The sequence below is a fragment of the Canis lupus genome, chromosome 30, assembly GCF_048164855.1.
Source record: "Canis lupus baileyi chromosome 30, mCanLup2.hap1, whole genome shotgun sequence".
Classification (NCBI taxonomy): Eukaryota; Metazoa; Chordata; class Mammalia; order Carnivora; family Canidae; genus Canis; species Canis lupus.
In genome coordinates, this window is record NC_132867.1 from 41,963,607 (window position 1) to 41,987,825 (window position 24,219).

The 24,219-nt window shown below is 66.6% G+C and overlaps 1 protein-coding gene across 4 annotated transcripts; it reads right to left on the reverse strand.

The window, feature by feature from the left end:
* Nucleotides 1-46: 46 nt before the first annotated feature.
* Nucleotides 47-23,162, reverse strand: ITGB2 (integrin subunit beta 2). 4 transcript variants are annotated; one of them, XM_072807201.1, is made up of 17 exons: nucleotides 22,999-23,162; nucleotides 20,107-20,202; nucleotides 16,921-16,981; nucleotides 16,594-16,682; nucleotides 13,925-14,105; nucleotides 12,689-12,859; nucleotides 11,638-11,879; nucleotides 10,372-10,527; nucleotides 10,002-10,097; nucleotides 8,160-8,249; nucleotides 7,116-7,256; nucleotides 5,544-5,731; nucleotides 5,195-5,439; nucleotides 3,198-3,417; nucleotides 2,811-3,016; nucleotides 654-820; nucleotides 47-509 (listed from the first exon to the last, which is right to left on the reverse strand). In XM_072807201.1, the coding sequence occupies exons 2-17, from the start codon at nucleotides 20,110-20,112 to the stop codon at nucleotides 447-449; spliced, it is 2,322 nt and encodes a 773-aa protein (XP_072663302.1). In that variant the 5' UTR covers nucleotides 20,113-20,202; nucleotides 22,999-23,162; the 3' UTR covers nucleotides 47-446. The 4 variants fall into 4 exon arrangements, with proteins under 4 accessions (XP_072663302.1, XP_072663303.1, XP_072663304.1 ...); XM_072807202.1 differs by lacking the exon at nucleotides 20,107-20,202 and having other exon boundaries at nucleotides 22,999-23,161; XM_072807203.1 differs by lacking the exons at nucleotides 20,107-20,202; nucleotides 22,999-23,162 and adding an exon at nucleotides 18,557-18,709.
* Between the last annotated feature and the right edge of the window lie 1,057 nt (nucleotides 23,163-24,219).

The window sequence follows — 24,219 nt, forward strand, 5'->3', positions numbered from 1 at the left end:
GCCCGCGGTCCGCAGGGACCCTGGAGGGAGCAGACACAGCCGCCGCTGAAGTTTTATTAATTTATTTGATACACGTCATGGGGGAGACAATATAACCAATGGGATGTGATTTAATACCCCGATAAGTTCAAATATAAATAAATTTGTGCCACTTCAATGAGATTGCCACTCTAAGTTTTATAGAAAAACGCGCCTACCCTCGTAAGACCCAAGCAGCCCCTCCAGGTCTCGCCCACGAGGTGGGACACGCCCGCAGCGGGAGGCTGTCCCTCTGACGGGCCCGTGTCGCCCCCTGACCGGATCTATTACTTGAGCACGTGTATTAATCCGTTGGTGGGTGACATCGAGGAGCGCGGTGGCCACGTCCCTGGAGGAGCCTGACGGGGAGACGTGGTTCGGGGGCTTCCACCCGACGGGCTCAGCCAGCGCCGTCTCCGCCGAGCGCCCTAACTCTCAGCAAACCTGGGGTTCATGACTGTGGTGGTGGCGCTCTTGAAAAGGGGGTTGTCCTGGTGGGAAAGGCAGTGCGGCTCGTCAGCGGGGGGAGAAGCAGCCAGGAGCAGGGGTGGCCTTCCCGGGGGCCCGAGGATGAACGACGGGGGCAAACGGCCAGACGGTCCCCCCCGCCCCCCACCCCGGGGACAGCCACTCACGTTGTTCCACTGGGACCTGAGCTTCTCCTTCTCGAATCGCTTGAACTCGCGGAGGTCACTCAGGTGGGTCAGAGCCTTCCAGATGGCCAGCAGGAGGATGCCGATGAGCACGACTCCCGACACGGTGCCGCCCACGATGGGGGCGATTTGGGGGCCCCCCACACACTCTGGGGCGAGGAGGAAGCGCACACAGGAGTGTCAGGCTGCCCCCCACCCCACCCCCGCTCACCTGGCCCCAGGTGTGCTCTGCCCCAGGTCACGGCCCAGCGCCCAGGTGCACAGGGCTGTCCCACCTCCGTGCTCACCATCCGGGCAACGGGGCCGTGGGGGAGCCCCCAGCCCAGCCAGGGAGGGCCGGGCGCCCCGGGACCCGGTGAGGCGTAGAGGCCCCTGGTTCACGTGGAGAGCAACGGGCGCCCCAGATGCCGGGAGCCACGGCACAGCCAGGACCAGCCCCGAGCCTCCCGACACGGCTGCCACGGCTGGGACGGCAGCGGCCCGCTCACCAGAGCTCCCGGGCACGGAGGTAACCCTCGGCAGGACGGGGTGCCCGACGCCCCAACATCACCTCGGGCCCAGTTTGGGGATGACGACCCACCAGTGATGCCCGTGTGGGGTCCTCACACCCCCGCCTCCTCCTCCTCCTTCAGGGCAGTGGGCAGCGATGTGCCACCCCTCAGCCCCTGACCGGGGGACAGGGCCCTCACTCACCTGCCCCTGGACACCTGCCCCTGCCTCCTTGCCCCTGCCCCCGTCCCTGCTTCCCCGCACCTGCCCCCTGCCCCTGCCCCCCTGCCCCTGCCCCCTGTCCCTGCCCCTCTGCCCCTGCCCCTCCCCCACTGTCCCCTCTCCCTGCCTCCCCAACCCTGCCTCCTGCCCCTGCCCCCTGCCCCTGCCCTCCTGCACCTGCCCCCCTGCCCCTGCCCCTCTGCCCCTGCCCCTCCCCCACTGTCCCCTGTCCCTGCCTCCCCACCCCTGCCTCCTGCCCCTGCCCCCTGCCGCTGCCCTCCTGCACCTGCCCCCTGCACCTGCCCTCCTGCACCTGTCCCCCTGCACCTAGACACCCTGTCCCCCTGCACCCCTGCTCCCCTGCACCCCTAGCCTTGGACCCCCTGCCCCTGCCCTCTGCCCCTGACCCCCTGCCCCTGGACTCCCTGCCCCTGAGCCCCCACCCCTGCCCCCCTGCCCCTGGACACCCTGCCCCTAACTCCCTGTCCCTGCCACCCCCGCCCCTGCCTCCTGCCCCTGCCCCCTTGCCCCTGCCCTCCTGCATCTGCCTCTTGTCCCTATCTCCCTGCCCCTGCCCTCCTACACCTGCCCCCCTGCACCTAGACACCCTGCCCCCTGCCCTCGGACACCCTGCCCCTGAACCCCTGCCCCTGATGCCCTGCCCCTGGACACCTGCCCCTGGACCCCGTGACCCTAACCCCCTGCCCCTGGACACCCCACTCCTGGACACCCTGTCCCTGACTCCCTGCCCCTGGACATTCCATCATCCTGGCCTTTCTGGAGGACCTTTGTGCCCTACAGAGGTTGAGCGACATGGCCAAGGCTGCACAAACTCAGACATAATCCTAATCTGCCATTGAAGGAGCCCCACGAAGGCCGCCTCCCCCCAAACCCCTGCCCCCTGCCAGGCCACGATCTGCAGCCCCAGACACAGGCTGTGAGCTCCAGGCCACACAGGGCCTGAGACCCCTGGCTTCCCGGGTTCCCCCTGTGGGGAGGGGAGCTGGGAGCAGGTCCCAGGGCTGCAGGGCCAGGGGACGGCTTGCCTGCACCTGGCGCCTTCCCCCGGGGTCTGGGCCTCCTGGGCTGCCAGGCCCTCAGCTCTCTGAGCGGGAAAGGGGAGTGCTGAGAGTCTGTGTGCCCTGCGTGCCCCTGGGTGCTGCTTGTCCAGAGCCCCGAAACCCATGCCACCATGCATCCGTGCCCCCGAAGCCCCCGAAGCCCCAGTCCCCAGGTGTGTCACTGTCACCGACCCAGCATTCTCCTCAACACCGACTGACTCCACACAGCACCTGCCGGGGCCTGTGGGTCTCCCCTGCTCCTCCTGGTCCCGACCCGAGGTTCCATCCAAGGGCAGGCTGTGCCCGTGCCACCCCACGCCCCCGCCACGTCGCGCATCGCTCTCCACGCCTGCGTCCCCGGGCTCACCCCGGCTGTCGTCCACGTGGATTTCATAGCTGTCCCAGCCGGCCCGCTGCCGCAGCGTGTAGGTGATCCAGCAGCCCTCCAGATCCCGCTCCTTGCACCTGCGCCCCTTCTCCGGGGGTTTGCTCAGCAGGCCCACGTTCCCACACTCCACGCTGCAGTTCCTCCCCGAGGGGCCCTGCTTGAACTTCAGGCACTGGGCACAGGTGCTGCGGAGGGGCCGGTGCGGGGTGAGCACATGGGGACACACGGGGACAGGCGGGGACAGGCCTGCCAGGCGGGGTGGGGGGGGTGTCCGTGGGGGGCCGGGGCTCCGTGGCGAGGGCCATGGGGGGGCAGGGGGAGGTGCTCCTGGAGGAGGCGCGGGGGCGGGCGGGCGCAGGCACTCACATGTACCGGCCACAGGGCGACGGGCAGCCCAGGCAGTCCCCGCACAGCGGCGGCTGGTAGCCCCCGTCGCACTCGCACACGTTACAGCGACAGCGGCCGCGCCCGTTGCACTCGATGCCCTCCGTGCTCAGGCAGCCCTGGGTGGACTTCACGCACTGGCACGCCGAGCCCTCGTAGTTCTGCTCACACTGGCACTTGCCGCAGTTGCAGGAGCCCCGAACTGCGGGCGACGGGCACGCTCAGCCCCGCCCTCCGCTCGCGCCCAGTGCCGCGGCTCTCCCCCGTCCGCCTGTCCGCCTGACCCGTCTCCCTATCTGCGGTCCCCGTCTCCCTGTCCCACTGTCCACTTGTCCCCCATCCCCCTGTCTGCCTGTCCACATGACCCCTGTCTCCCTGTCCGCGTGTCCTCGTCTCCCTGTCCCCCTGTCCGCCTGACCCCCTACCCCCCATCTGCCTGTGCACCTGTCCACCTGTCCCCCTGTCTGCCTGACCTCCCCGTCTCCCTGTCCCCCTGTCCACCTGACCCCCTACACCCCATCCGCCTGTGCACCTGTCCACCTGTCCCCCTGCCTGCTTGACCCCCCTATCCCCCTGTCCACCTGACCCCCTACCCCCCATCCGCCTGTGCACCTGTCCACCTGTCCTCCTGTCTGCCTGACCCCCCTGTCTCCTGTCCCCCTATCCCCCTGTCCACCTGACCCCCTATCCCCCATCTGCCTGTGCACCTGTCCACCTGTCCCCCTGCCTGCCTGACCCCCCTGCCTCCCTGTCCCCCTATCCCCCTGTCCACCTGACCCCCTACCCCCCATCCGCCTGTGCACCTGTCCACCTGTCCCCTTGCCTGCCTGACCCCCTGTCTCCCTGTCCCCCTATCCCCCTGTCCACCTGACCCCCTACCCGCCATCCGCCTGTGCACCTGTCCCCCTGTCTGCTTGACCCCCCCGTCTCCCTTTCCCCCATCCCCCTGTCCACCTGACCCCCTACCCCCCATCTGCCTGTGCACCTGTCCACCTGTCCCCCTGCCTGCCTGACCCCCCCGTCTCCCTTTCTCCCTATCTCCCTGCCCACCTGACCCCCTACACCCCATCCGCCTGTGCACCTGTCCACCTGTCCCCCTGCCTGCCTTACCCCCCTGTCTCCCTGTCCCCCTATCCCCCTGTCCACCTGACCCCCTACCCCCCATCTGCCTGTGCACCTGTCCACCTGTCCCCCTGTCTGCCTGACCTCCCCGTCTCCCTGTCCCCCTGTCCACCTGACCCCCTACCCCCCATCTGTCTGTGCACCTGTCCACCTGTCCCCCTGTCTGCCTGACCTCCCCGTCTCCCTGTCCCCCGTCCACCTGACCCCCTACCCCCCATCTGCCTGTGCACCTGTGCACCTGTCCCCCTGTCTGCCTGACCCCCCCGTCTCCCTTTCCCCCATTCCCCTGTCCACCTGACCCCCTACCCCCCATCTGCCTGTGCACCTGTCCACCTGTCCCCCTGCCTGCCTGACCCCCCTGTCTCCCTGTCCCCCATCCCCCTGTCCACCTGACCTCTTACCCCCCATTTGCCTGTGCACCTGTCCACCTGTCCCCCTGTCTGCCTGACCTCCCCGTCTCCCTGTCCCCCTGTCCACCTGTCCGCCTGACCCCCTACCCCCCTTCCGCCTGTGCACCTGTCCACCTGTCCCCCTGTCTGCCTGACCTCCCCATCTCCCTGTCCACCTATCCCCCTGTCCGCCTGATCCCCTACCCCCCATCTGCCTGTGCACCTGTCCACCTGTCCCCCTGTCTGCCTGATCCCCCCATCTCCCTGTCCCCCTATCCCCCTGTCCACCTGACCCCCTACCCCCCATCTGCCTGTGCACCTGTCCACCTGTCCCCCTGTTTGCCTGACCCCCCCGTCTCCCTGTCCACCTGTCCCCCTATCCACCTGACCCCTATCTCCCTGTCCCCCTGTCTGCCTGTCCATCTGCCCATCCTCACTCACCCGTCCCTCTGGCCACACCACGCTCACCTTTACCCCCGCACACCTGCCCGTCATAGCGCTCGCAGTTGACATTGTCACACTCGCAGTAGCGCCCGAAGATGTTCTTGTTGGGAACGTCGCTCCTGTGGCACACGCACTGCCCGCAGAGGCAGTCCCCCAGCCCCGAGCAGATGAGAGAGCTGTTGTCCCTCCGACAGCTGCCCTCCAGCTCCTGGCTGCTGCGGCCGTGCGTCAGGCACTCGCAGTTCTTCCCGATGTAGCCAGCCTCACACCTGCGGCGGGAGCAGCCAGGCTCAGGTTCCCACGGTGACGTGGGCTGGCTGCCCCTCTGTCCGGCTCCCCTGGCCGCGCGGCGCACCTGCCTGCACCACCTCACCTGCAGATGCCACACTCCAGGGAGCCCTTGCCGCTGCAGAGGCCGTGGTCCTGGCCCACGTCCCGGCACTGGCACTCGCACTGGGGGATGACGTGCACGGTCACTGTGTCCGTGAAGCCCAGTGCCCGGATTATAAACGACTGCTCCTGGATGCACTCCGTGGCCGTGACCTTCACCTGGAAGGTGATCTGTTGTGGAGAAGAGCCGGGCTCAGGCGAGGCTGGGCAGCGGGGCACCCTGCTCCCCCCTCCTGGCCCTGCGGCCTGGACCTGGGGGTTTGTCCAGGAGCTTGCCCTGGGCCCCGGGGGGGGCGTGGACAGAAGCACGGGGATGGGGAGGACACCAGAGCCTGGGCATTAATCCGGGACCTGATGTGGGAACAGAGAGGAGGACGTCTGGACCCCCAGTTTGGGGCACAGGAGGTGGGGGTGGCAGGCCCAAGCCCACTGCTCCCCACACCCATCATCTCTGGCTCAGCCTTAGGCTGGGGGAGCGGGGGGGCCGCGTCAGGAATATTTTTAACAACCATATGTCAGAAAGGAGATTTAGGGGCTGCTCCTTGCATGTGGTTCGTGAAGATGCCAGAAACACAGAGATTTCAACGAATTGCTACAGAGGACATTCGGGTAGGACAGAAATATTGGGAAAAACGTGGAGGACGCAGGGACCCCTGGGTGGCTCAGTGGTTTTGCACCGCCTTCAGCCCAGGGTGTGATCCTGGAGACCCAGGATCGGCTCCCTGCATGGAACCTGCTTCTCCCTCTGCCTGTGTCTCTCTTTCTCTCTCTCTGTGTCTCTCATGAATAAATAAATAAAATCCTAAAAAAAAAAAACGTGGAGGACACAACCAGCCAGTCGTGAGACTGAATAAACTCCCGTGTGGGTCGCCCAGTGCGAGGGAGAGCTGTTTCAGTAAGAATTTACACGCAACATTTAGCAAGGGACATATTTGAAGGAATTCCAAGGTCCTATTTAAAACTGCCACGCAAAGAACTAGTATTTTGTTGAATATTAGTTCACAGCCGTGAAAGGGAAAAATTTAATTTTTATGGTTATAATAAAATCAAAATACGATGGGAATAACTCCGCGCCTATGTCTCATCATCCGCGTGGGCCATGCTTTCATGTTTGTCAAAAGAACAAAACGGGTGCCTGGCTGGCTCCGTCCGCAGAGCATCCGACTCTTGATCTCAGGGTCATGAGTTCCAGCCCCACCCTGGGGGTGGGGCCTACTTAAAAATAGATAAATAAAATAAAACACTTCTTAAAAAAGAAGCAAAAAACCCCAAACACAAAAATCAGGAAACGAGACCAAAGCAGTTGTGCGGAGGGCTGGGAAGGACTCCCTTCCTTGTGGGGACGCGGCCCCAGCACCGCCTCCAGGGGGCGCCGCCTCCCCCTCGGCGCTCGTCTACACCGGGGGAGCCAGCCCGGCACCTGCTTGGCTCCTGACGCCTGACCCACAACCTCACAGAGGTTGGCCGCCTTGGACGGAGTGGAAGCCCGGGGCCTGGATGGGCCCCGGCTCGTCCCCGGGAGAGAACCTTCCGGAAGGTCGGGACAGGGTCTCACCGGGACGTTGATCTGGACGCCGTCGCAGTCCCCTCTGGGCTGGTCCACCTGCGACACCCCGTTACTGCAGAAGGAGTCATAGGTGACCTTGAGGGTGCTGGGGGCCAGGCTGTGGTCCAGGAAGACCCTGGAGGACAGTTTCTGCGGGCAGAGCGGCTCGGGTCAGGGCCTTCCTCCCGCCGTCCCTGCCCCTCCGGCCGCCCCCGGGTGCCGGCCTCCCTCCCCCGGCCACCCGCCACGCAGAGCTGGGGAGGCGGCAGGTCCTGTGTCCCCTGCGGGCGGCGGCACGGCCCCCGGGACAGGCCAGCGAGGGGACCGACGGGAGCCCGACCATCCCACCTGCCACCACACGCCCAGTGCCTGGAGTGGGCCAGGGGCTGGAGAAACTGCGTGCGGGGACGAGAGAGGGACAGAGACAGAGAGGGGGAGACAGAGACAGAGGGAGAGACAGAGGGAGAGATAGAGAGGGAGAGACAGAGAGAGACAGAGACAGAGGGAGAGACGGAGGGAGAGATAAAGAGGGAGAGACAGAGACAGACAGAGACAGACGGAGAGATGGAGGGAGAGACAGAGACAGAGAGAGAGGGAGAGACCAAGGCAGAGACCAAGACAGAAGGGGCGTGACCAAGTCACCAAGAGACCAAGAGACCGAGTCTCTATTTGGACCAAGAGACCAAGAGACCGAGTCTCTATTTGGACCAAGAGACCAAGTCAGAGGCGAACGGGCGTGCCGGTGTCGTGGCCGTGACGACAGACACCCAGGAGGGCCTGCCTCGGGGGTCTGGGGCGCACAGGACGCCCTCCACGGGGCTCTAGGTGAATCTGAGGGCACCGGCCCGTCTCGGGCGCTCTCCGCGGCTCCGCGGGCGGCAGAGGCGAGGGTCGGGTGTGGCCGGGCCCTGCCACCCCAGGGGAGTGGCTGTCCTGCGGGGAGAGCCAGGCCCCGGTGTGCAGGGGTGCAGGAGGCACACCAGAGAGCGGGGCCCCTCTCCGCAGACCAGCCCCTGTTGGCCTGCAGGGGGCCCCGGCCGGGCCAGCACTCACGTTGTAGGCGTTCTTGATGAGCTGGACCACGTTGCTGGAATCGTCCGACAGCTCCCCGACCGCTGACTTGGGGATGACCTCGGTGAGCTTCTGTTGGGCGAGGAGACCAGACCCGACTCAGCTGGCACCCGGGCCACTGAAGCCACAGCGTCGCCGCTTCCCTAACAGCCCAGGGGGTTTCCTTCTTGCTCGGGAACGGGCCCAGGCCGCCCTGCGGCAGGTATCTCAGGGCCGGCGTGTGGTCAGCGACTCAGGACTTCCCTGCCGCACATGCTCCTCCTCAGGTGACCCCAAGCCGCGGGCACCCCTGGCCGTGAGCTGGGGGGCGACATGCCTGGCCACCAGCGCCTCCAGCATGTGGCTACATCAGGTCCAGCCAAGGGCCCAGAGCCACAAGATGGGCCGACGACGTCGGGGAGGGAAGAGTTTGGAGCATTTTAACGTGCTGGTGTGACTTAATGTTCAGGACGGCTGCGTCAGGCAGGCAGGGGACAACTGGCTGGTGGGCGGCTGGTCCCGCGGCCCCGTGCGTGGGCAGCCTGCGGCCAGCCTCCAGGACACCTTGGTGCCCCCGCGTTCCCATCACTCGGTCTTTCACAGGACTGATGGCTGGGTCACTTCTCTGCCCCAAAGCGCCCCCTGTGACTCCCCAGATGGAGTCCAGGTACCTCCACGGGCCCCCAGGGACCATCACAGCCCAGCTGCCAACCCCCGTGGCCTCCACCGCCCTCTCCGCTCCACCCCGGGCGAAGGATCCCACCATGGCTCTGGGAAGCTGGGCTCTTCTCCGCCCTGCCCCTCCGACCTGCTCTCCCCACCATGTGGGGACCCCAAGAATGGTCCCGCAAATGCTCTCCTTGCAGGCTCTGGTCACCTCGATGCCCCTCACACAGGAGCCCCAGGAAGGAGGCTCAGGAAGGGCAGGGATCCGCCGAGGGAAGGTCCCGCTAGTGTGGGTTTAGGGTTCAAGGCTCCTGCTTCAGCTTCCCCTGCAGCAGTGCACTGTCCCGGGGACCTGCTGCCCCCCAGAGCACGGCTGCCAACCCTGACCCGCCCATGCTCGCAGCCAGAGCAGGTGGTGGCACTGGGTCATCAGCCCTGCACGGAGCCACTGGCCCCTGGTTCGGCAAGCTAGCCCCCTCCCCCGCCAGGGCCCCTCCCCTGTGCCTCCTGCAGGGTCCCAGGTCTCTTTTGGAGTCTGGAAAACAGCGAGCAGGAGCTGCCCAGGGCGTTGGCACCTGCAGAGCACCCCCCACTGCACCCCCCCAAGCGGCAGCAGGCCCCCCACGGCGGAAAGCAGGACTGGGGGCGGCCAGCAGGTGCCCCTGCAGCCTTCCGGGCCGGAGAGGCCGCCCCGCTCCACCCCAGCCCCGCTCACGAGGCAGTGCCCCACGGGGCAGGAAGCACGGCCGGGAGGATCCCCGCGCCCTGGGGGAAGGAACAGGAACAGCGATTCCGTGAAGTCAGGGCACACTCGGTTCCCGAAGCCGAGAAGGAAGCGCGGTCAGCGAGGGCACAGGCTCCTGCGGGCAGGCGGGGCGCCTCGGGCGCTTGGCCGCGGGCACCTGACGCCCATGGAGCGCCTGGGTCCCCACGCGCGGGCCCGCAGGCCTAGAGTGGGGTGTGCGGGGCTTGGCCGCGTCGTCCCGCTCGGGGGAACACAGAGGCTAGCCACGGCTCTCCCGCGGGGACACCCCTCCTCCTTCCCGTCAGAGCCCCCACCGCAGGGGCGCCCCCGGGCCCGTGCCCGCCTCTGGGGCTTGGCCCACGTCCACGCCGCGGGCACGCGGCCACCGACCTGCCCGCGGCCCACCCAGCCGCCGGCACCCCGGCTCCACCCACCTCATAGGTCGTCACCATTCTCTTGGTCACCGCGAAGATGGGCTGGATGTTGCTTTCGGCCAGTTTGTGTGCCAGCTGGCCCACCGACGGGTAGTCCTGCGGGGGAGAGGCCCGGTCAGACGGCCGGGGTCAGGGACGGAGCCCAGGGCTGCTCCACCAGGGCCGCGGCGGTGGGCCGCAGGCGGAGGCGAGCTCCTGTGCCGGCCGCTGACCCCTCCAGGCCCGAGGACACTGCGGGCCCCTGGACGGAGGGCCTCGACCCCTGGGCTCCCTGGGCCGCCACCTCCCTGCTCCCCTGGGGCAGAGCCCCAGCCACCCCTCCGGGGGCCCGCACGGTCTGCTCCCTCCCAGGACGCGGGGCGCCACGCACAAATTCATTGCTCCTCTTGTACATGTTGTCCTCCAGGTGGCAGCGGCCGTCATTGGGGGTCAGGATGGCACCCAGCTTCCCGTCGCCCGCAAAGTGGAAGCCGTCGTCCGTGGCGAACACCAGCAGCCGAGTGACGTTGCGCCAGCCGATTTGCTCCTGAGAAGACGCCAGGTTAGGGGCCTCGGCGGGCAGGGCCTGGGGGGCCTCCCCAAGGCCCGGGCCGTCCCCGTGCCCCTGGCTCCTCCAGGACCCCGGCTGGGACGCGGGGTCCACGCCGTGGCTGCTCGAGGCCGCCCGTGCACACGGGCCAGATGCTGGGGGCTTGAGATGAAGCGTAGACCCTCTGTGGCCATTCGGGCCAGGGACTGATCCTAAGGAAATGTCCCCGGGAACCGAAGGAGCAGACTCACAGGCATGGCCACTGCCATGTAGAAACCCGGAAGGCACAAAAGATGAGAGAAACTGAGGGGCTCTCAAGGGGACGCGGGTGACCAGGGGACGCTAGCGACACGCATGCCGTGGACAGAGAGGCGGTACGATGTGCCCGGGGACCCGCACACGCTGGGGGATTGGAACCTGGTCTCTGAAGGTTTAAAACACGGTGCCATAAAAAATGAAAATAAATAATAATATAAAAAGGGGGGGCACCTGTGGGGCTCAGTCGGTTGAGCATCCGACTCTTGGTGTCAGCTCAGGTCGCGATCTCGGGGTCATGGGATGGAGCCCCCCACAGGGACCATGTTCTGCTTGAGATTCTCTCTCTACCTCTGAGCTCTCTCCCTCTCTCTCTCCAATTAATAAATAAATCTTAAAAAACAAAAAACCTGGGCAGCCCGGGGGGCTCAGCAGTTTAGCACCGCCTTTGGCCCCGGGCGTGACCCCAGGGTCCCGGGATCAAGTCCCACATCGGGCTCCTAGCATGGAGCCTGCTTCTCCCTCTGCCTGGGTCTCTGCCTCTCTCTCTCTCTCTCTGTCTCTCACGAGTAAATAAATAAAATCGTTTAAAAAAACAAACAAACCCAGGCTGTCGTCCGTAGCCTGACAGGCCATCAACGCAGCGGGTGGAGGGGACCTGCCAGCACTGCCAGGCCAGCGAGGGGGCAGGGGGTGGGCACGGGGACGCCCCCTGCCCTGGGGGCCCAGCGGCGGCGGGGGGGAGGGGCTGAGTGGCAGACCCCACGGGGGCCCCGAGGCGCAGGTCACGGGGGACAGGGGGCGGGGCGGAGCGGGCCAGCTCAGGGCCCCAGGGCGGCGGGGGGGCCTCACCGGGCACGCGGCGACCTGCATCATGGCATCCAGCCCGCCCTCGGGCGCGTCCAGGTTCCCCGAGATCAGCTGCTTCCCGACCTCCGTCTGGAACTTGTTGGAGTTGTTCGTGAGCTTCAGCACGTGTCTGAAGGCGAACGGCGCCTGGCACTCCTTCTCCTTGTTGGGGCACGGGTTCTTCAGCTTCTCGGGGTGCGTGTTGACGAAGGGGAGCACCGTCTTGTCCACGAAAGACCCGAAGCCTGAGGGGGGGGGCGGGATGAGCGCGGGGGCGGGGGGCACACGGCGGCAAGCCTCGGTTTCCCTGCCGCCCACCGGGGCGGGTGTGGGGTCTGCACACGCCCACGTGCATGAGTGTGATGGCACACGTGTGTGTGAGCACGCATATGTGCACATGCAGCGTGGGCCTGGGCGTGAGGCCCTGCACACAGAGACAGCGGCCGGGCAGACACAGGGAGGAAAGGCAGGTGTCCCCTTGGCCCCACGCACGGGTGCCGGGATGTGCGGGGCGGGGGGTGTGGAATGCGCCCGTGGGTGTCAGCGCCAGGGCCCCGCCGGCACTCGAGCCGTGCAGGTTTGCTGCGCTTCGGGCGGACACCGTGCAGGTCACACACTGCGGGGGGTGGGGGCAGTTCTCTAATTTTTAATAAAGAGCAACGTACGGCTTTGTGTTTGAGACACGACGGAAGGAGAAGGACGGAGCAGGGAGGAAGCGGAGGGCTGCATGGCAGTGTCGGGGGTGGTGGCTGGGGAGGCTGGGGCGGCCTGAGGGGTTAGGGGGGTTGGGGGTGGATGGAGGGTGGCTGGAGGTGGCCCAGGGGTGGCCGGGGGTGGCCAGGTATGGGCCAGGGGTGGCTGGAGGTGGCCCAGGGGTGGCTGGGGGATGACCCAGTGGTGGCCGGGGGTGACCCAGGAGTGGGCAGTGGCTGGGGGTGGCCAGGTATGGCCGGGGGGTGACCCAGGCAGCCCCCCCCACCCCACTGCCCTGCCCTGCGTGGCTCTGGGAGGGGCATGAGCGGCAGGCCCGCCTGGGACCCAAGGGTCACCTCACCGATGCGGCCGGACTCGGTGATTTCGTTGAGCGCCCGCAGCAGGTCGCCCCCCAGCTTCTTGACGTTGATGAGGTCGTCCAGCATGGAGTAGGACAGATCCATCAGGTAGTACAGGTCGATGGGGTAGCCCTTGGCCCGCCGGAAGGTCACATTGAAGGCAGCCGCCTGACCTGCGGGCAGACGGGGCGAGCGTGAAGGCGTCTCCGAGGCCCCGACCTGCCCTCCGCGGGCCCCGAGGTCTCATCACCGCCCCCTCCTCCGAGGCCTGTGGACATGACACCGGGCTCCCGGCTAGACTTGAACTTCTAGGAGAACCTTTCGGACCTACTCATGCCACCGAGTCCTCGTTCACGGAGCACTGTTGCCGTGCACGGGCACCTGGCTGCCCGGACCAGCCCTGCTCCATCCCCGGCACCGGGCACCCCCCAGCCGGACGCAGGCCCCTGTCCCAGCCTCAGCATAGCAGGTGCTCAGCAAACACGTGACGGGAGGGTGAACGATGGAGGGAGGGGGCCTGGTCGTCTCCGTCTGTGCCGCCTGCCGGGTGCACCAGGGGGGCAGTGCTCACCCAGCCCCACCCTGGCCAGTCCGCCCCGTGGTCCTGCTCCTCCCACCAGGCCCGCCTCCCCCAAGGACTCCTCCTGGAGCACTGACGGGGCTCTGCCGTCAAGTCAGTCTGAGCAACAATGACTCCGACGTCGCTCAGGCTCCCTGGCTACAGGACTCATCAGGGCTTTTACTCTGCCAAGAGCCCCTGACGGTGTGAGACGGGGATAGAAGAGTTCCTCCTCCCCCCCCCTTTTTTTTTTAAATTTTATTTATTTATTTATGAGAGGCACACAGTGAGAGAGAGAGGCAGAGACACAGGCAGAGGGAGAAGCAGGCTCCATGCACCGGGAGCCCGACGTGGGATTCGATCCCGGGTCTCCAGGATCGCACCCTGGGCCAAAGGCAGGCGCCAAACCGCTGCGCCACCCAGGGATCCCCCTCCTCCCCTTTGGAAAGGACACAGAGCCGAGGCACAGAGCCGCCGATGGTGGGCGTTGGGGGTCCTCCCGCAGGCGGAGGGCAGGGGCCACACTCCCTTGGCCGAGTGTCCAACAGTCTCTAGTCTCCGGGGCTCGCCTGCCTTGCTGCCCGACCTGGCCACCGGACGCCTGGACCATCACCCAGCCCTGGCGCCCAGAGCCACCAACACGCCAGTGCCCCCTGACCCCGGCCGAGGCCAAGCCTACCTGGTCTCAGGTAGAGCGTCACTTTCTGCGGGGACAGCTGCTGCCGGCCGCCCTTCTTGTCCTCCTGGATCTCGGCCAGGCTCTGAGGGTCCATGATGTCGTCAGCCGCACATCCTTTCAGCAGCAGCTGCTCTCGGGTGTCACAGCGAACGGAGTCGGGCTCCCCTAGCCCAGTGAAGTTCTGGGGGGCGGGGGGGGTCAGGGCTCAGGAGGAGGGCAGAGGCAGGGTGGGGGCCGCACTGTGGGTGCTGCACGAGAGCGGCCCTCGGGGTCACTTGAGGAGGCGGCCCCTCCTCTGTCGCACCTGGGATTGGGGACAGGTGTCCGGGTGGGGAGGGGTGAGGGTGGGAGGCCAGGCAGCTGGGTGGGAGGAGGACACCCGCCCTCTGACGGCCTCTCCCTGAGGCTGTGGGTCACCCCAGATGATGGAAGGACCAAGGTGTTCAGGCCCCGGCTGTCCCTGGGGTCGCTCAGCAGCTCCAGGCCCTGCCGGGGCACCTGGCCAGGAGTGGCCGGGGTGGCTGGGCCTTTAGTAGCCGAAGCGCCCTCCCGAGAGGAGGCAGGTGCCGCCCCGGGGGCTCCAGCACACAGGCCGACCTCTGGGCCAAGCCCCAGGCTGTTGGGAGAGGCGGGCGGGGTCCTGGATCAGGGCAGCGTCCTCATAGAGGCCCCTGGGCTCTGAGAGGACGGGGTGGGAGCAGGGTCCCGTGGGTCCTGACGCCAGGCCAAGGAAGAACACGCTCAGGGACCCGGACACGTCTCTGCCCCCTTTCTCAGGGGGGCCCAGGAAGGGGCAGGTCATGTCTCAGGGGTGGCCATGCCGGAGGCTGGTTAGGTGCGGCCCACCGCGGCGCCCGGAGGGTGGGCACTTCCCGAGCCGCCCGTCTCCCCTGGGACCTCTGTCACTGCTCGCAGGACCCGAGGAACAAAGCGAGCCCCCCGGGAACAAAGGCCTACGCTGCAGTCTGCGTGGAAGCTAACGAGCCTCGCCCTATTTCCAAGGAATCTAACGAGCTCTGTCGCGGGGAATGGGGAACTCCAACCTGCCGGGGACGTTTCACCCCCGGGGCTGCGGCCACACCGTGTCAAAGGGGGGAGACCACACCCGGCACCCCACTTCCCTGTAGGCGCTTGTGGCCGGGGCGTGGGCCGGCCGCTCCGAAGCCCCTGCCGCGTCGGGCGGGACCGAGAAAAGGAGGAAACGTGTTGCGGGGGCCGGAGCCCGGCTTCTCCTGAAAGGGAGGCAGGAGCCTGCGGAGAACCGCCAGATTCCCCGGCGGGGGCGAGGACGAGGACGATTCTGGGCCTGGGCCATGTCACTACTCGATGGGATGAGCACTGGGTCTTATATGTTGGCAAATTAAATTTAAATTTAAAAAATGTAAAAAAAAAAAGAAAAGAAAAGAAAAAAAGTGCTCAGAAAATGGACGCGGAGGTGCGCCTGCTGGACGCTCTGATGGGACAGAGACGGGGGAGGTGGATGAAGTCCTCCTTACACCAGGAGCCACAGGGGAGTGCGCGCGCTGGACGCCCCCACGGTGCAGCCCTCGCCGGACTGGTTGGGGTGCCCCCCCCCGCCCCCGGGCGCTAACGTCAGGGGGTGTAAGCTTCACAGGAAGCAGGCCTCCTGGCCACGTGCATCACCCCACAAGTCACGTATTAACCGCAAAGAGCTAATGGTGACATCGCGGTGGAGGCGACGCCCCTCGGCTGGGGGGCTCTCACCAGCATCACCAGTGTGGGGACAGAGGCACGCCCTGAGCCCCGTGCGGGGCACCTGCCCAAACACACGCCCTGGACCCAGGGAGAGCGAGCGCTGGGCCTCCTAGCGGCCGCTGCTCTGAGCCCCTCGGAAGTGCCGGGCGCGGGGGGTGGTGCGTGACCCAGAGCTGAGGGGCTCCCGGTTCCGGGGGACTGAAGGGCCAGGACACCTGCTGCCGGGTGTGATCCTGGGTCATCGCACAGCCCGGGGCAAGCGCGATCGAGAGCATCATGGGCACAGCTGGGAACGTTTGCGTAGGGCGTGCAGACGTGAGCAGGTGCCGTGGCCACGGTCCAGTCCCGGGAGGAGCGTGTGGTGGGTGTCGGGGTTGGGGGGCCTGGGCTAGCGACGGATGCTTGAAGTAACGAGGGACAAAGGGGCTTCAGGTCTGCAGTCTACCCTCAGTGCGCGCATGCGTCTCCGGCCCGTCCTGCAGCGTCAGAACCTCAGGGACCCCCAGGGCGGGAGGGCATGGTCGGGACAGGGGCGCAGGGGGAGGGGGCCGCGGGCGGGGCCTGGGGCTTCTCTCCAGGAGGTGGATGGGCCCGGGACAGGAGGGTCGCGGCCGCCGCGTGAGAAGCACAAAGGTCCCATGCGGAGCCTCCCGCACCTCGTCCCTGTGCTCTCACTTCCTGACAACCTCCTCACGTCCTGTGGTCCCCGCTCAGGGCTCCTGCCTGGGCAGGGGGCACACGGCCGGGTGACCCCAGGCTGCCCTGGGGTGGGGCCGAGTCTGTCTGTCTGTCTGTCTCTCAGCCCCCAGGCTGCGCGTGCCTCCCTGGAAACAGAGTGGTGGCCCCCCTGGTGCCCAGCTCCAGAGGCAGAGGGAGGGCGTGGGGACAGGAACGGGGACGGGAACGCGGGACGGGCAGGACGGGCGCCAGGTCCCTGGCGGGGGGGCTCTTACCAGCTTCTGGCACCAGGCGCAGCCGGGCCCCGACTCCACACAGTCCCGGCACGTGCTCACTTTGTACTTGGTGCACTCCTGGCAGGACACTGGCGGCAGGAGGAGGCAGCTCCATGAGAGGTGGCCTGACGCGGGCCGACCCCACGCGGCGCCGCTGATGGATGGGGGGCAGGGAAGCCCCACACACGGGGTGGTGGAGAAGGAGGGTCCCCAGGAGGCCCGGGTCGGGGCGGAGCTGCCCTGGGGGACAGGACAGGGGGCAGGTCCGCTCTCCCCTCCCGGGACATGGTGGGCTGTGTCGTGCGGAGCTGCCCGCGTGGGACTCACCGGCCCAGAGAAAGAGCAGACCCTCCAGGGTGAGCAGCAGGGAGCTGTGGCGCAGCATGTCCTGGGGAGGGAGGGGGGCTCAGCGACCGCCTTGGACCCCGGGCTGGCCGCCGGCAGGTGCGGAGCTGGGAGCCCGGCCGCGCTGCGTCGGTGCAGGCCACGCCCCCCACGGCCTTGCCGCAGGAGAGGAGGCCCGAGGGGTTAGGGCCCTGCCGGGGACCCCGGGGCCCCTGCCCAGCACACGCCCAGCACGCGCCCAGCACACGCAGGGTGCGCACGCTCTGGGTCAGGGCTGCGGCCGTCCCACGCCTGGGTCCCCAGTGAACCGGGCGTGAGGACCGGAGCGCCTCCCGGGTGCCAGGCCTGAGCCGGCCTCTCAGACGCCCCTGCAGGAGCGAGTCAGCGCGCACAGCCCGTGTCGGCCTCGCCCAGGCCACAGCTCCAGGCCACCGTCACGTCGTCTGGACACACCTGCTGTCTTTAGACACCCGGCACCTGAGGCAGGGCGTGGACCGGGCACAGTCACTCCTGGAGGCTGGGCGCTGGGGAGGCTGAGGCCTGGCGTTCAGGGCCTTGCTCTGGTTCCTCAGGGCGGACAGGGCGCCCTCTGACCCACGGCCCTCGGGAGGCACGGGCAGCACCACCCCCCGCTGGGGCCCCGGCCCCGCCCTCGGAACGCCTGCCTCTGCGCCCCCGGGGGCCCTGGGAGAACCAGCCTGGGGCTCCTGCTCCTGGAAGCCCCGCGCGGCCTCACGCTCCGTCTCTTTGGAGGTGACCCTGCTCCCTGGGCCCCACCAAGATCATAATCAGGACCCAGAAATGTCAAAACAGAACCCTCCATCCTTCCCGTTTGGGGTCAAAAGCAGAAGCCACATGGTGCCGTGGCTTCCTGGGTCAGAGCCGTGGCCGGATGGGCCGGGGAGGCAGTTTGGGAGCAGTCCAGGCCCCGCACGTTTATGAGAGAAAGCCCCTTGTCGCCCGCCGTGGGCACGTGGGGCTCAGGCCAGGCCGGCTCCAGCCTTCCCCGCTGCATCCGGGTCCCTCCGAGGTTCCGCAGCCCATTGCTCACACTGCCTCAGGTGTGCCCACCGACCTGGGCGCTGCCCCAGGCACCCTGGGCCCCCGGAGCTCCAGCAGGGCGAGCGGCTACCCCAGCCCCGCCTGGCTCTCCGGCGGCCACAGATCAGGCCCCCAAACAGTCACAGCAGCCGGCACAGAAGCTCCTCGGGCCATCATGTGAGAGCTGAGGCCCAAGCCGCGGCCAGGTGTGGGCCTGGGTGCCAAGGCCCCCACGAGAGGGGACAGCCACGGTCACGGAGACACCGCCCAGGCCGAGATGGCCTGGCCCTGACCCTGGGAGGCTGGGCGGGGGTTGGTGGCGGCCCTGTCCCCAAGCGCTCCTCGCCCCTGGAGCCCCCAGGCCCGCGGGGGCAGGATGCCCGGACACGGGGGCTCTGGGAGCTTGGCAGGAGGCCGGACAAGCCTCAGGGGGTGGGGGCTGCCATGCACAGGCTGCGGGAGACCCTGCCACGGGGGCCTCCCCTGGGCGGAGTCCTGCAGCCCAGCCCCTCCAGCAGCACGGGGGCTGCCCGCCGAGCCTGGGTCCCTCTGGGTGCAGCGGGGTGCGTAGGCCTACCCGCTCCGGTGGTGGCCCAGCTTGGAGCGCCGCAGCACCTGTCCCCGTGGGCACTGGACTCGGAAGGACCCTGGCACGAGAGCATGAGGGCACGTGGGGCCCAGGCGGAGCTGAGCGAGGAGGAGGAGGGGGAGGGGCGAGGGCCCCGGGTCCAGCCGGTGCCGCTCAGGCCCTCCCGCCGCCCTGCCACCGAGGTGGGGCACCCCACTCTACCAGCCCTTCTACCTCGTCTCCCGGAGAGAAGGGTGGGCCCCTCACGGGGACCCGGGTGCTTGAGAAACCCAGGGTCCTCCCGGCCAAGAGGACTTTGCGACACAGCCACCCTTGCATGACCCTGCCTGCCAGGAGGATCCTGGCGCAACCTGAGTGTGACCGCGGGAAGTCGCGGGTCTGGGAGTCTCCTGTGGGGTGGCTTCCTGGAGCCCCGAGACCTGGGCCTGGTGCTCCCCTGTCCCCGGCCCGAGCAGCACCCGCAGCGTGAGTGCGGAGGACCAAGGCCACCTTCGGGAGGATCAGCTCTTTACGGCCAGGCTCGGAGAGCCCAGCGAGTCCCCCCCCAACACCACACACACCATATTTGGTGAAAGACAAGAAAAAGAGGAAACCTTAGCAAGAAAACACTTTGGGCGGCCTGCAGAGTCAGGATAGCAAGGGTGTCACATCAGGCTTCCTGTCACCGATGAAGAGATGCTGACCAAAGGAACCCCTGAGGACCCACAGGACGATCCCGCAGGAACTCACAACTGCGGTAGCACGAATGCTTCCCGGGAGGCCAGAAGCCACCTTAGCTTCGCGTAGTGTGACCTCCAGGGTCCTGTGGCTTCAGCTACGAAAATCCCTTTAGGAATTTGATTTCTCTCGGGGCCCCTGAGGGGCTCAGTGGTTGAGCATCTGCCTTGGGCTCAGATCGTGACCCCGGGGTCCTGGGATCGAGTCCTGCATCGAGCTCCCTGCATGGAGCCTGCTTCCCCCTCTGCCTGGGTCTCTGCCTCTCTCTCTCTCTCTTTCTCTCTCTCTCATGGATAAATAAGTAAAATCTTTAAAAAAGAAAAAGAAAACAAAAGAAATTTCCTTTCTCTCTACTCTCCCAACGCTCCCACAATCCCCAGCAGCTCTTCCCGCCCACGGTCCCGTCCCTGGGCTTTCATAAAACCACCTTTTTGCACCAAGAAAGATGCCTCAAGAATTCTTTCTTCACCGTTGGCTCCCGACCCACCTTACAACAAAAGTCGGAGGTTTTGCAAAAGTGCAACCCCTGAGGTAGGCCACTGGAGAGCCCCACTGGAGACCCACTGTGCCTCTAGGCCGCTGGGTCTGAGAACCAGTCCACGCGGCTGACGGGGGCTCGGGGGCTGACGGGGGCTCCCCGCATCGGGTGCCGGGGGCGGGGTGGGGGCGGGAGGTGCTGCCGGGAAAGTTCACGGGTGGGAGGAGGTGGGGGCGGTGGGTGATGTGATGCGCACCGGGTGTGACCTGCAACTGATGAATCACCGAATTTCAGAACCCCTGGAACAAACACAAAAGGGAGGCAGGGGACCCCCCACACACACCTGCATTCACCCCAGGAGCTTGGGGGATTCAAACGTGTTTGACGGAGAAAACAAGCAAACGTCTGCGACGGCTCTCAAACAGGCACCGGTCAGCCTCTTTGCACCAAAAGAGAGAACGTGGAGATGGGGTCACTTCTGCTTCCCACACGAGCCCCCAGACCTGGACAGAAGCCGCGGTCAGAGCAGGAGCTCGGAGGCCGCAGACGGGCCCGGAGGCCGGAGGAGGCACGACACGTGTCCTTGCCCCTGCAGCCCCCCAGCCCCGTGGGGGCAGGATGCTTGGACACACGGGGGCTCTGGGAGCTTGGCAGGAGGCCGGACAAGCCTCAGGGGGCGGGGGCTGCCATGCACAGGCTGCATGCGACACGCGTGTCCTCAGGGCGCCAGCCCCACCACCGCACCACTGTGGGAAGTCCAGGAGCAGAGGCCTCCCGAGGGCCGCAGCGTCTGGCCACAGGAAAACGGCGACACGTCCTCCCACGTACTCATTAGAAGATGTGAAAGCTCTGCTGCTGGGCACGTCTCAGGTCAGGGGGTCCACGGGGTACTTGCAGACAGCATCCTCGGCCCCGTGCTCAGCGGCCTCACGGGGCCTGAAGCCCGCCGCCCTGTGTGCTCCCCTGCGACGAGGACGGAGGGGACCCCGCGGGCACAGGGCCCAGGTGCGGGAGGTGGGGACGCACCTGCGGGGCGCGTCGTGAGGCGGAAGATGAAACGGAAGCTAGGGCTGACACAGCAGAACCTGTCTCCCTGGCAGCAGCGGACGAGCCGTGTCGAAGGCCCAGCCGCTCTGGGAGGACAGGTCACGACGGCGGCGGCGGGGAGCAGGCCGCGTGCCCGTGGGCGAGTCAGAGGCCCTGAGCGGGTGGTGCATCAGCCTTGGAAGGCGACGGGCGGGTGGGGGAGCTCCCCAGGAAGGGGCCCCTTCCCACCAGAGGCCCACGCGCGCTCCGTGTGGGGAACAGCGTGATGGAAGGACCGGGAGGATGTGCACCTGCAGGTCGGGAGAGCTTCTGAGCATAAAAAGGAAGGGAGAAAATATCACCAAGAAGCTACCGAGAATTGGTCCAAAAGAACACCTTCCGGGCGCCAGAGACGGCGTTTCAGGAGCCCATCCGGCGCAAGAGGGTGATGGTGGCCTCGTGGCCGAGGGTCCCGGTGTGGGAAACCGGGAGGTGGCACCCGGAGGAGGCAGTGGGTGCACGGGGTCCAGGGTACCCGGGGCCCCTGGCCCCAGACATCGGGGCTCCGGTCCAGCATCAGCTGGAAAATGTGTCTCCCATGGGAGCACCCGCTCCGCCGTGGGCCCCACACGGTGGAGAGAGCGTGGGAGCCACCCACCGACCCCGGGGCGCCCCTTCCTATCTGGGTTGCCCCCCGGGGGTCCTGCGGAGGCCGGGTCTGCTGGCTGCCTGCTCCCCGAGCCCCAGAAGTGGTGCCGAACTACACGTGCGATTGTGGAGTCACTTGGGGCTTGAACCACCGGTCAGGCCCCGTCCCCCCAGGAGCACGCAGTCCCCCAGGGAGCGGGCTGCAGACGAAGCCTGTGCTGCGCTCAGCGCTCCCGGCCCCGGGACAGCTCAGCGGCGCCCAGAGTTGGTGCCGGGCCTCCCTGCGCTCGGGGCAGCGGGAGCAATCCCGGAGGGCAGGGGGCGGAGGCCCAGCCTCCCCGAGATGCCCCCTCGGACCCCGCTGCGGCCTCTGCGCAGCCAGCTCCCCACCCGCTCGCGGATGCACTTGCCAGCTCCCCAGCGCGGTGACAGCCGGCAGAGTGGTCCCCGGTCACCTGGACGTCAGGCGTCCACACACAGGCCTCGCGCCTGCACAGGATGTGGGACCGAGCCCAGGGCCCGGCCACTGCCGCCAGAACCTTCCTTAAGGACGTGGGGCAAGGGGGCCGCCCCTCCCCGCCCCCTCGGGGTCCCAGGCTTCCTCAAAGGAACAGTGCTCCGGGCTCCAGTGGGTGTGCAGGGTAGGCTCCCAGCCCTGGGTGGGGGGAGGACAGGGCGCCAGGGGGAGGCGACCCCGGGGGACTGCAGGTGAGGTGCTGCCGGCTGGAATCCAGGCGGACCCAGGGTCCAGGCCCCCCGCTCCCCGGAGCCTGGGTGGGACGCTGAGTCACACACCAGACACCTGCCCCTGAAACTCAGCTCCCAGGTGACACCTTCCCAGCCCCAGCTCACGACCCTCTGAAAGTCCAAGAGAAGAGGTGGACCCCGCCCGGCAGAATGCACTCGAACGCCTACACAACCCCCACAACACTCACATGTGCACATGCACAACACACGCTCGCACACCCCACATGCCTGTACGTACCTCACACACTCACAAACCTACACATCCCACATACTCAAATCTTCACGTAAACACACCCATACATATTTGCACACATGTTCACACGCTCACACACAACGCACACTCACACGCACAGACTCCGTGGGAGGCTGGACCACCGCTGCCAACTTTGGAGGCCTCTTCGAGCAGGAAGAGAGGCAGGCTGGGGCCCCAGACTCCCCGCACAGCCCCGGTTCCACCTGCTGCGGCTCCTCTGGGTGTCTCGCCTGCCCCCAGCCGCCCTCTGGCTCACATCAGGGGCTCACCAGGGACCTCAGGCCCAGCGGCTGAGGCCTGAAGGTCTGGCCCGTCCTCCTGCCACGCTGCCTCCTGCCCCCCCGTGACGGATGTTCCCAGAGCCCCGTGTGGCTCTGCCCGCGGTGGGCACGGCGCTCACCCCCCCGCCGGATCTCAGGAAGGGGGGCCTGGCATGGACCGGCCCCAGGTGGGTACCAGGGACCAGGCTACAGGGTCCTCTCCAGGGCTGGGCCCCTCCCCAGGGAAACTGTTCCCCTCCAGGAGAAGAAGCTGGACACAGAGGAGCCCCTGTGCACTCACCCCGCTGATGCCGGTGACCTCGGTGGGCGTCCGGGCTGGGCAGGGAAGGGGCGTCCGCTCCGCTCTTCACCAGGCTGGGCTGCTGCACAGTTGAGAAACAGGCCGGTGAGCCCTACTGGTGAGGGTATGGTGCTTCCTGTTCTGAAGAAGCTGCTCCAAAGCTGCTTCAGAGGAAGTAGTTACATGTGGCTGATTGCACACCACAAGTGTCCCGTCAGACCCCAGCCCTGCACTCTGCACCGGCTCCCGCCTTCGGGTGTCCAGGGAGGGTCACACAAGCAGACAAGGGGCTTGCCATTCGTCACACGCCTTCGGCGAGGAGCAGAACAGCACGAGGGAGGGATGAGCAGTGTGGCCCAGGTACTATGGTGACAGCAAGGATTCACCCCCATGGGCGGAGGTGGCTGTGCCCTGCAGCACAGAGGACCACGGACTTGCACCTTGGGACAGGGGCCTGGCCTGCAGACTGCACACACAGGAGAGGCGGGTGCCTCCATCAGGGGCCGGGAATTAGGATTTCGGTCACGGAGATGAAAAGCATGACAGGGACTGAGGAGCAGAATGGTGAGCAGGGCAGGAGCAGCCCCAGCACAGAGGTCGGAAGAGGCAAGACAGGTGCAGATGCATGATGCCCACACCCATCAGCCCACCAGGCCTGGGAGCAAGTCCTGTGCACAAGGAGGAGCAGACACCCGGTGCCAGGAGAAGCTGCAGGTCCCACAGAGGGGCTGGGGCAGCAGGCCACATGCCCTCAGGACCCTCCTGATGCCCTCGCAGGACAGAGCAGATAGCATGAGAGGGTGCCACGAGGTGCGGGGGATTCGGGTGGGGGACGGGGATGGTTAGGTCCACACAGAAACAAAATCGGGCATCTCCAGATGAACCAGGACGCAGACCCTTAGCTCCCTGCCCTGTGCGCGAAGGATGCTCTGCAGCAGGAGGCAGGCAGACACACGGGCAGACGCACACATCCAACGGGGACACGAGGGTGCGTGACACAGAGGTGAGCAAGGATGTAAGCAGAAATGACCAAGCCTATGTAACTGTAGGTTTTAAAAATAGAGGTAAAAATATGAAGAATCTGAAACAAAAATAACAGGAGACCAGGGGAGCACACTGCTGTTCCTGACGCTCGTTGATGGACGTTTTAAGAGGAGGTATTTGATATTATATGTAAGAACAGAGAGTCTTCTTAAGAATTTAAATAGGATATACGCATCT

What these genes read in the sequence shown, in the direction of transcription:
- ITGB2 (XM_072807201.1), bottom strand. An exon ending in GAATGGTGACGACCTATGAG is followed by an intron (nt 8,250 to 10,001) that starts GTGGGTGGAGCC and finishes CTCGCCCAACAG; the next exon opens with AAGCTCACCGAGGTCATCCC. An exon ending in GCAGGTGTGCGGGGGTAAAG is followed by an intron (nt 3,418 to 5,194) that starts GTGAGCGTGGTG and finishes CGTCGCCCGCAG; the next exon opens with TTCGGGGCTCCTGCAACTGC.